The sequence below is a fragment of the Gavialis gangeticus genome, unplaced genomic scaffold, assembly GCF_001723915.1.
Source record: "Gavialis gangeticus isolate Ggan-Ray unplaced genomic scaffold, GavGan_comp1, whole genome shotgun sequence".
NCBI classification, from domain to species: Eukaryota; Metazoa; Chordata; order Crocodylia; family Gavialidae; genus Gavialis; species Gavialis gangeticus.
Window position 1 is genome coordinate 162979006 of NW_017729024.1, and position 11428 is coordinate 162990433.

The following is an 11428-nucleotide window of genomic DNA, read 5'->3' on the forward strand; positions in this document are numbered from 1 at the left end:
GACAGATTGCCCCCTTGGACCCCAGGAGAGCTAATTCCCAGAGCCAGGTGTTTGTTGGGGGGGGGGGAGGGAGGGTCACTCCACTAGTGGAGGCCAACTTTAACGTGCAAGTTTGTTCCTGGGACTCGCTGATGGAAGCTGCTTGCCACAACATGCTTTTTCATTGGATGGTGAGGGTGTCTGCTTTATCTGGGGCTAATTTATTAAGGCATTCTTACTGGTTAGGGAAGGAGAAACTTCAGCATTGTCTAGTGCCGATCACCATATTGTCTGAGCACTTACCTGGTGAATCAGACTGTCGTAAGCTCCATTCTGCCCTTCTCTTGCCTGGTTCTACTTGGATTTCCATCTGTGGTAAAATTTTCTATCAATCTTGTTATGGCGGAAAGGCTTCCTTAAATAGGAGTATGTCTTAGCATGTGGAAGAATATGTTAACACTGGTTAAATCTGGATCAGCTTAACCTCAGTATGAGCTAGTCCATATTCACCAACTACAGAGATTGTTTTCTTTTATCTTTTTACCTATTTCTCTGACACAACTGGTACTGGGCACTATGAGAGGCAAGATACTGGACTTGATGAGGCCATGGCTTAATTTATTATGGTAGTTCCTTGGCTCCTATGAGTCCTACTCAATATGTATAAGAAGGCTGGTGCTCTTCATATTTAAAGGTGCTGTTGTTTAAGACAAGGCTGTCTAATTTCTAAACATCTGGGGGCTGCACTAGTGCCTGTCACAGGCCCCATATGCTGTGTACCATGCACACACCCAGATCAGTACTCTCCCATCTCATTATCACATGCACAGGCAAGCCGTTCTTTATCTTGCTGCAGTGTTTGGAGGCAGGCATCACCACCCTGCACAGGGCAATGCCGTGCAGCATAGCACCCTGCCTCACCTGCAGCTTCCTGCATGCCCCTTTTGGCACCATGGTGCATGGGCAGTTTGGGCTGCTGGCTCACAGGATGCCTGTGGTGTACTTCCTCACTTTATGCCCTGGAAATGGGTCAGACAGCAGAAGCTGGGGGAGCCCCAAGACCCTGCTGCTGCTACAGCTGGATCAAGGATCAGTGGTGGCTGGGTAGGAGCTCCAAGAGACTGCTTATTAACCCCTTGTGGATGTCCAGTTGGGACAAGCCAGGTTTAAGAAAAGGCTCCATCTGTGATGTTATTTAGCAGGACAGAAACGAAACAGGAACCATCAGACACATGCATAATTAGGGCAACACCCTTTTAAGTGTGCGTTGGAATGGCCTGTTGACCTTCCTCAGGTGGTCAGTGTCCTCATTAAATTAAATATGTTGAGTGTAATCGCATCTTATTACAGATCCATTCTAAGAGCAAAAGTACATGTGGTTTACAGTTAGTTTATATAAAAAATATTACAAGATCATCTGTCAATATAAATACAATAAGAACAGGGTAGGACCTGGGTTCTACAAGCTGTAGAGTGATCTTCCCATTTTTCCCCACTATCTCTATATGAGTATAGACAAGTTCTGTTTTCTAAATATGAAATAAAACCCCTCTGTCTTCTATCAGGAAACACGGCAGAATCTTCAGTGGGTACTTGGACTTGTCTGCTGATGGGCAGGGCAACCGCTTATACTAAATAGTAATAGTAAAGCAGTTGTCTCATTAAACTGTCCTGCCCCATGTGTGTGGCTTTGTTTTATCAATCACTGGCAATTGCCAAGATATTTGTGGTTAACTAGAGATGGTTTTTTCTTTTCCTTCCCCCTGCTCCCCCCTCCTCTTCCTCATCCTGCCTCATTAAGGGGCTGGTTCTGCTGGAAGTGTGCCCAAGTTCAGGCTCCAGGGGCAACTCTTCATTCTATATTAATGCCAAGACTCTGTGCCTGAGAGCGCTGCTTCCCTTTGCAAATGATCGAGATGTCATGAACATTGGATCCTGGAATTACTAAAACCATCGGAAAAGATTGTTTTTCTATGTTTAGACTTCCCTCAAAACTTTTTGGACCTCTCTGCATCTTACAGCTGCCCCTGCCCTACATAAGGAAGCGGTCTTGAATTGGGATTTATTGGCTTTAATGAATGCGTGCAGAACTGAAATAATAAACTCTTGTTTCCTTGAAAGCAAGGGAAATTAAAAAGGCAGGGTTACATTATTGGTGGGCTCAATAAAAAGATGCATTCATATGTGGCCAGAAGAATAAGGTGGAGTCACATTTTTCCTTGAGTTGTGACAACCCACCCAATGCCAGAGCCAAAGACTACAGACCCAGGACTATGGGGAATCCTTAAAAGCTTCATGGGTTATATTTCCTTGTTTTCAAAGCAAAATAAAAACCTGGGTAGTTTTATTGGAGAAGTGCTCTCATTTAAATAATAATGTTTATAATAATGATTCTCACCCAGGGTGCCACCCTGGCGTGTCTTGAGATCCTTTCAAGGGATGTGGGGTGCCACACAACATTAGCATTATTAGGTTTACAAATATGATTCACAACATAAACTCAACCATTTTCAAATGGAAAAAAACCATAGTTGTGTTTTTTCTGAGTTCTTTGCAACAGAAAACCTGGTCTGATTTTCTTTACCAAAAAATGAGTGAAAATTAAGAGCTGGCACCTCCTGAGGGGTGCCTCAAGGCTGTTCAGAGGTACCTTGAGTCTAAAAAGGTTGAGAACCACTGGCTTATGACATGGCATACATTGCAAATGCTAGAACACCTTCCCTAAAGGTTTATAACCTGTGCCAAATGAATGCTTTGTTATAATAAAGAATTACATTTACCTTTGTGTCTCATTGTTACTTTTTATAGTAGTCTGGAGCCAAGTTGGATAATAAGCCAGACAGCTACCAACAATGTCTTCCAGTTTTATTGTTGGAGCATTTGCATTTTCTGATCACTATATATCTCCTTTTGCAACTTTGTACATATAGTGTTGTTGTTTCTCTGTATAGGATTGTGTGCATGGGGGCAAGCACTGAAGAGAGATTCTCGTGTTTTTGCAAAGATTTTGGATTTATTCCTTCCCTTTTGTCTTCATCAGGTTCAAAATTAGGGCATCTGCAAAACTAGTCTTTACCCTGTTCTGAATCATAGTAAAAACACTACAATCTGAAAGTAATTCATGAAGTAAATGGTTCACTTCTATGGTTCTAAGCCTCATCTCAGACTGGAAAAAGGGTTTTGGCCCAGCATCCAGGATTTTAAGTCTTGAGAACTGGCTGTTTCTGACCAGCAGTTTCAGGTTTCTGCTTGGGAGAGCTGAGGTGTGGTGGGGCAGTGCTCTAAGCTACATCTGTCAGGCTACATTCTCCAGGTAGGGTCTATGTAGCCCAAGAGCTCTTGGCATAGGAGGACTCTCACTAGAAAGATTCTACCTGGAATTTGGCCCTGAATCCTTCTGACGTCTATGTCTATTCTGCATACAATGCTCTTCATAAAATCTCACTGTTGGGCTGGAAAGGGACCTCAGGGGGCAGTCTTGTCCAGTTCCCTGCTCAAGGTAGGTTTATTCCTGGCTAAATCATTCCAGCCAAGTGTCTATCTAACCTGCTCTTAAAAATTCCCAAGAATTGAGATTCCATAACCTTCTAGGTGGCCTGTTTCAATGCTTGGCAACCCCCATAGTCGGAAAGGTCTTCATAATCTCCAGTCTTGAGTCCATCATTCTCAGTCCTGTCCCCTATGACATATATGTAGACATAATCAGATTAGCTGTAAATCTAGGCCTTCTGTGCAGGGCAGATTAGCCTGCCCAAGAGCTGTTGTGTCTAGACTACTTCAGGTACCTAAATAAAGGATTTCTACACTAACTCTAACCAGCTCTCCTTGTCTATGTGGTACAGTGGAGTGATGCTGGCCGGTAGGCATAAAATATTGCTCTAGATTTATCTTTAGGATTAGGGACATTTGGAGACTGTTCTGCAGGTGTGGGGGAGGCTTGGGGTGGGGTAGGGAGCTTAAGTGATGGTGCAGAGAGAGACTTGAGAAGCCTGCTGAGGCAGGGAAGCCAGACTAACAGGGTAGATGGAAACTCCAGAAGGTAGGTGAGATGAGCAAGAGGACTTAAAAATAAGTGGTGGTATAGATTTGAAATTTGGGGGTGGGTGATCATTGAATATGCAAACTGAACTCATTTGCATATACTCTACAAAACTGGGCTAACAGTAGACATGACTGTAGCACCCGACAAAACATCACATCATGGTAAGTGAAAAGTAGCCATATAGCTGTAGAGAAAAGAGGAGAGCAGCTGCCTCCCTTCAATCAGTCCCTCTCCTATTTAGCTGGGTCCTTCTGCATTAATTATCAGCTCCCTATTCACCCCTGAACAAGTGCCTCCCTCCTTGAGGCCTTGTAACAGTGATAATGGCTTTAGAGTCACTAGTCGAATGGTTTTGTATGTCCACATAGTGATTCTGTTTGCTCTTTGTGAACAAGGGAAACATTAGTGTCCATAAAATCCAGATGATACAAACTACAGTAGCCCTGGATCAATTCTAACTAGCAACTGCTATGCTTTTAGAGACATTCTCCAAGAGCAGAGACATTTCAGGAGGAATTAATCGATATCTTGGCCACTTCCTCATATTTTTATTTTTATTTTTTGACTTGATCCCTGCAGTTCCTCTGGGATGTCTGATTTGTATAGACTGATTTTATTAGGATAGTGCAGAGTTCTTTCACATTTTAGATGAGCCATTTGAAAATTGTGTGTTATAAGCCATTTGATGTTAAAATTGAACCCTAAGTTGGCTACTCTAGTACCTTACAGTATTACCAAGAATGTATTGGTACATAAACTTAGAGTATAAAATTGCAGGTAGTGTTTTAGGGGAGGAGCAATGACTAGTTAAGGCTGAATTATCCTTTCCATTTACAGCTCTAGTTATCTATCGCTTCTTGAAGTTTTCAGCATTTTGACTGAAATTTGATAGGCTTTGATGCTTCCCAAAAAGTGCAGTTGTTGCTGCTGTGTAGATTTTTTTTTTTTAAGGGTGGAAAATGGGGTAAAAAAAATGAGCAGAAACAATTCAGCCCTTTTTGAATATCAGGAGGAGGGAATTTACCAAAGAAACCAGCATGTTTATGTTCTTTAAAACAATCACAGCCAGTTTGTCTGGCAGGTGAAAAGTGAAATTTATCATGGAAACTGGCTTGTTTTGCGAAGTTCGGTCTGAAGCGTGCAGCATCTACTGCTGGATTTAGCTTTTAGAAAGCTATGCAGGCCATGTCCATCTAAGGTCACTCGGGTACCTGTGTCTAGCTACACTGGTGTGGCATTTCCCCTGGCCTAATTAGCCTGTTTTTTGTTCAGAGCTAGCTTGGATGTCTCCCTACCGAACTGCGTTGTACTCGGTAGATGTACCCGTTGGCAGAAGTATTCGGTAATGTCAAAACGATCCACTGTAAAACATTTATGGCGTATGAATCTGTTTCATGTAGAACTTGTGTAATAGAATTCCAGGCTTTCACAGAAATAAATTATAACAGAATATGTACAAGAGAATTTTCCTTCCTTTGAAAAACATTGGTAAAAGTGGAGCAAATCCATCAACTTTGGCTGGATTTCTTGAATATGCTCCTTTTTTTTCTCATTTTTTAGGTGACAGAAACAGATAAATCTCAAGATCCTGCGTGTGTGGAAGCATCCAAAGATAACAGCCAAAGCCCAAATATGGGGAGTGGCATATTGAAATACAGAAGCCGATCCCAAGGTAAAGCAGGTTAATAAAGATATGAATAAAAGAATTGGTGATATTGTAGAGTTTTGCTTATCGTGAAACACAGGCTCGGCCTAAAACCTAATTCAGTAGAGCGAGGCCTTCTTGATGTTGGCCCTCCAGATTAGCTTGGTTTGGATGTGGAATTTGAACTGCATGGTGGTTGCATTTAACAAAGCTTCCTGAGCTGAATCTTTTTATTGGCAGAACAGGGAAGCAAAATATCTTTGTTTGTCTTTCCTTGCATTTGAATTTCCCATGTGTTTGTTTTGGTTTATTTCAATAGACTGAGCGGGCCTTTTCAACATGCCATCGTGGTCTCAATAGAATATTCATTAAGGCAAAATACTTGTAGTTATTGTTGCTGTTCCATGAATTTCTGAGAAAAAAACTGTAATTCCAGGAACCTGACCAGAAACTGTGTGCAAAAGATACAACTCTTTTTATAGTAACTCCCAACTTTTCAATCGGTCAGAGTACTTGCACATCCCCCTGCAGTTTGGGGACTGATCACTCCTCTAATTACCTAGTTCTCCATCCATCCATGTGGCTTTTAAGTCCCTAGGTATTTCAGTGCAATGTGTGCACAGTTCTTCTGAAGCCAGCGTTTATTTTGTTGTTAAAATGCCAATCACCTAGAGCCAGGCTTAGCTGCTACTGCTCAGGCTGAGCACCGCAGCATGTGAATGGTGTTTCTGAAGTCAGTAATATGGTTCTGAGTGAAAGGCACTGCTCAAGTGGCAGACGCCCTCAATCCTGCCTGGCACCTGATTGATAATGCCACCAGAGTGGCAGTGGAGGGAGCAGACAGGGAGGAAAAGTCACCCAGGGCACTAGTCTGGAATTCTTCAAACCTGAGTTCCATGAATGATTTGCGAGACCTTGGGGAGTGACTTCCTTCTGGATCCACAAGGCTGTGGCTTCCAGAGAGGGTATATTGACACTGCACCCCCACAGTTGTCAGGAAGGAGCATTACACCCTACTCCCGTTTGCATGCAACGAACGTGGAATGTGATGGTGGAACCGCTCCAGGAATGCTCCCCATTGCCACTCAAGCAAGCTGGGACAGAGGTCTCATTGGCACTGTACCTATCTAGGGAACTTTGTTGGTGAAAACTTAGGGAGAATTTATGTACTGGAGACTAAATTGTACACTTGGCACACAAATCTTTTTTTAGATCTGGCCACCTCACTTCTCCATCTCTAAAACAGGAGTAATAGTAATTCTCTACCTGACAGAAGGGTGTCGTCAGGGTAAGACTGAGGTGCTCAGAATACTGCAATGGGTGTCATGTAACTACGTAAGAGAATGAAAAAATAAGTTGCTGAAGTTCTGGTGGAGGTATATTGATTATGAGCTTGTAAAGCTGGGATCCCGTGTGATTAACTTCAAGAGAAATGGTTCAGTATTTTCCTTGAACTCTGTATTCCCTCTTTTTTTAATGACAACTAGGACTGCTGCCAGCAAAGAAGGCCAGTCACAATTTTTGGCACACAGTTTCTCCTTCCATTCCTGGCACATCACTCTCGGGATGACCTGACTCTTTCAGAAAGGAAAGCAGCTAGTGTCAGTTCTTTAAACTTCACATGAATGAAGCCTGTGGGCTTTGCTCACCATCAAGTGCCTTTCTGAAAGATCAGCTGGATTCTTGCTTGCACTTTCAGGGTTGCCAGCTCAATGATCTTCTCGTTGTGTTTACTGCAGCCACCCACCATATCTAGCATGTCAGTCCGCCAAAAAACATGTGAAAACCTTTGTCAGCCTAAGATCAAGAAATAGGAAGAGTCCTGCATCTTTTAAATTGCAATGCACCTGGCTAACTGAAAATGATCAAGAAAAACTCTTCATTGGGAGATTACACAGCTTACCAGTTGAATGCTATCTGCATTATTGTTTGATTTGTGATTTGCAAAAGGCACCCCTCATCCAACTTCTTTGAATTAAAAGATGCTGTTCTGTGTTGTATGCATTGCCCCTTAGGAGCTGGGTCTCGCTTAGAATCTGTGGGTGAAGATGATGAACTGACAGTGGAAAATGGTGAATCCAGCTATGAAATAGCAGTGAAATTTTCCCGCGGAGGGAGAAAACATTCTCTCCCTCAGCAGCTTGAAGGAGCAGGATCTCGGCAGGTGAGAAAATAAAGTAATGTATTTGGTGAGAATTTAAGCAGGTTATTGGGCTCCAACTCTGTTTTGAGAGTTTTTATCAACCTGTTAAGAATAACTGTGGCGTCCTGTGGCTGCATATGTATGGCAAGAGGGAGTGAGCCCAGATCTTGGTATCAAAGCACAATAAGCACCCAGGGCAAGATTTCCCTTTGTGCATCTAAATGACAATTTTATAGCCATTTACCTCATTGTCTTTGGCCCAGGTTTTATGGTGTGGATAGGTAAGTATGCACATGTAGACTGAACATGAGCTGCTCATTGGCTTTGTATGTATGTGCACAACAGAGTGTAAATCCTGGAAAAATGTTGGAGGTGGGGGCAAGAGGAAAAAGAGCCCTCCTGTGTTTCAGCCCTAATAACTAAGTGGCAAGGTAATCACCCAGGATGCCAGAGGTGTGGGTTCTAGGTCCCCCTCATCCAGAGGGTGTTTGAATCCATGTCTCTGCTCTCCCACTGTAGTGCTGTAACCACTGTGCCAGAGGCTAGGCATTATCCAGACCCCTCTCCAGGGCCCTTCTGAGGTTCGGCCACTGCCCCTTGTATCATTGGCTGAAATGAATAGAGGGCAACGCAGTAGGGATGTGGGAGTGAAGGTCCACACTAGAATCCAGGACCCGCACTTCTCTAAACTGCCTTCTCACTGATCCAGGCCCTCTAGCTTATACTCTTCCTGCTGATTACATATATCATCCTGTCTTTGCTACTTAGAGGCCCAGCTTCAAAAGGAGGACTGGAGAGGAGCTTGTGCCTTCACTGGGGCATGTTGGGAAACCAGAGAAGCAGACTAAAAACCCCTCTGGGCCAGGGAGCCTAGAATCCATGTCTCTGGCTTCCTGAGCAAATGCCCCAGCCTCTCATCTAGTGGGGCTATAATGTGGGAAGGCTGCTCTCCTCTAGAGTATAAGACAGGGGTGGGCAGTTATTTCAGCTGAAGGGCTGCTTAATGAGTTTAGTTGAGCTGTCGAGGGCTGCATGGGTAACCCCGCCCTTGGACAGTTGCCCTGTCCCCTGATCGCCACCTTGTGACTGGAAGTCCTGCTCCCTGGCCTTTACCACCAGAAGTCCCTCCCCTTGCCCCAGAAGTGCTCCTTTTGGGAAGGGGCAGGGTTGCCATCTTGAAATTGGAAAAAAACCCAAAACAAATCATATGCTAAAAAAATCAGATATCTATTGTAACTTATTTTATTTTAAAAAATATTTTTGTCCTGAGTTGTGTTTGCAGTGTATCTAGAGGCAATTGCATAATAGCTCAATATACTCTTACTCTTGTATATTGTGTGTGGGGGGTAAGGGGTGTCTGTGAGAGCTGTGTAGTTGGAGAGTGGGTATGAAGCTGTGGTGGGGTCTGTATGTGGGGTATGCGTATGGCAAGTGGGGGTGTGGAGGGATGCGGATGTGAGGTATGTGGTTGGGGTGGGGGTATGTGGGAGGCAGTGGGTGTGGGTTGGGGGTATGGTGGGAGGTGGGGAGCCAGCCCCACCCATCCTGTCCTCGTTGCAAGGCTGGGACCCATATGACACAGCATGGGGCCAGCCCTGCCCAACTTGACACAACGCAGTTCTGGTTGCAAGGCTGGGGACTGCACAGAGCCAGCGTGGTCCAGCTCAGCTCCTCAGTGCTGCACTGCATGGGTCCCAGCCATGCAGCTTGGAACTACGTGCTGCAGCTTGGACAAGCCAGGCCATGGGTCCGTGCAGGCGCCAGCCTTGCAGCTGGAACCGCATGCTGCTGGGAGGGGATGGGTTTGGCTGGGCTGGCTCTGTGCTGTGCCGTGTGGTTTCTGACTTCAAGGCCAGGACCCACATGGCATGGCACAGAGCCAGTCTGACTCAGCATGTCCCGGGTGCAGCACATGGTTCCCAGCTGCATGGCCGGGACCACAGTATGCAGCACAAACTGGCCCAGTGCCCGCAGTTCCCAGCTGGCTCCTACTGTATCCTGTGGTCTTGACCACGCAGCCGGGAGCGGCATTCTGCCAGGCTGGGCCAGGACAGGCCAGGCTGGCTTCGGCAGTATGTAGTTCCCAGTTGTGTGGCTGGGACCCGCAGGGTACAGCATGCAGCCAGCCTGGCCCAGCCCAGTGGCGTGTTAGAGTGCCAGGATGCATGGGAAGTCCTGTGCCATAAGGCGGGGCCAGCTCCATGCCTCTGGACACTCTAGCTGGGAGTAGCACATGGAGTCATGGAGCCAGAGTCCCATGAGCCCCATGGAGGGGGACGATTGCTGGTGGGCCCCATGGGCTGGATAGAATGGCTTGGTGAGCTATATTTTGCCCAGCCCTGGTCTAAGACCTATCAGTTGCATAGGTTTCTGGCTGTCTGTTGTCATGAGTTAGATGTAGGTACGTGTCTATTATGGAAGTGTTCATATAACTGTACCTGCCTGGCCAATTCTTAGCCTACTGGGCATGCTTAGTCTACCCTGGCATACCTGCACATCCACAGCGCAGGGGTAGTAAGAATTGCTAACTGCACTTAAGTGCCAAGAATGCCATTTAAGGAGCTAGAAATCTGCCATCTTAGATGCATGAAGGAAACAAAATTTCACCCTTAGTGCTCAAGTCAAGGAGAACTCCTTTAGACCTGAGGAGGTAGGAGCCTGGTACAGTTGCTGCGACTGACCTCTGGAGGGAGATGCAAGTACTGTGCCAGTGATTTTCAAACTTCCTGGAGTCATGGAACCCTTTCATATCATTTCTTCAGCTGCAGAACCCCTACCCCTATCTGAAAGCCTGGCATGGAGCCAGGTGATGCAGCCTAGCCATGGCGGCACACTGCCTCCTGGCACATTGTCCTCAGTCTCCTATGCAGAACCCTGAGACCTGTCGTGGAACCCCGGGGTTCCATGGGACACACTTGGAAAACCACTGTCATACAGGGCTACAAAGTAGTTGTAGGGGTCTGAACATTTCAACCAGGGGACCAGCAGTACTTGTGTTTGTTTTAGTTACTGATAGTGTTGCATTTCTTCAGAAGATCCAGCTTTAAGAGATCCTGGAACTAAATGTTAGACTTTCTTGGTTTATTTTTTTTTAATTTTTAACTAACGTGTGATAGAAGATGTTAAATAGATCCATGATGTGGACCCAGTTTCAGAACTCAACTTGAGTGCCGTGGGGCCAGGATGTCATGCCCTGTGAGTCTGTTTTAATGTGCAATAGTGATGTTTGTTTGTTTGTTTTGTTCCAGCCCCCGGGTATACCAGAGTTGTCCTATCCAGTACCTTTATTTGCCTGTATCAAGAAATCAGATTGAATTACCTCTGTTTTCTGATGTTTGCTAGGATTACCATATTGTGAAGAAATCTACCCGCTCTTTGAGTGCTGCTCAGGTGGAATCTCCATGGAGACTGACCCAACCTTCCATTATTTCCAACATTGTCCTAATGAAAGGACAAGGGAAGGTGAGGATTTTGCACAAGTGTGTTTTCTCAAAGCACAGCAAGGTTATTTTTCAAGGGGTGCTGAGTTACCTCCCCCCTCTGCTGTCATAGACTCTCCACACCTGTAAAAGTCAAACTATGGATGTTTAAGTAAAACTCATGTATAGTGGTTTTACTG

General features: G+C 45.1%; 1 protein-coding gene across 3 annotated transcripts in view; it reads left to right on the plus strand.

Moving 5' to 3' along the window:
* Window positions 1-11428, plus strand: part of PDZD2 (PDZ domain containing 2) — a 241587-nt gene that overhangs the window by 159447 nt on the left and 70712 nt on the right. For all 3 annotated transcript variants that reach the window (XM_019518002.1, XM_019518003.1, XM_019518004.1), the window contains 3 exons: window positions 5582-5693; window positions 7682-7830; window positions 11152-11271. In XM_019518002.1, the coding sequence (XP_019373547.1) occupies window positions 5582-5693; window positions 7682-7830; window positions 11152-11271 (381 nt within the window). The remainder of the gene's footprint in view (window positions 1-5581; window positions 5694-7681; window positions 7831-11151; window positions 11272-11428) is intronic.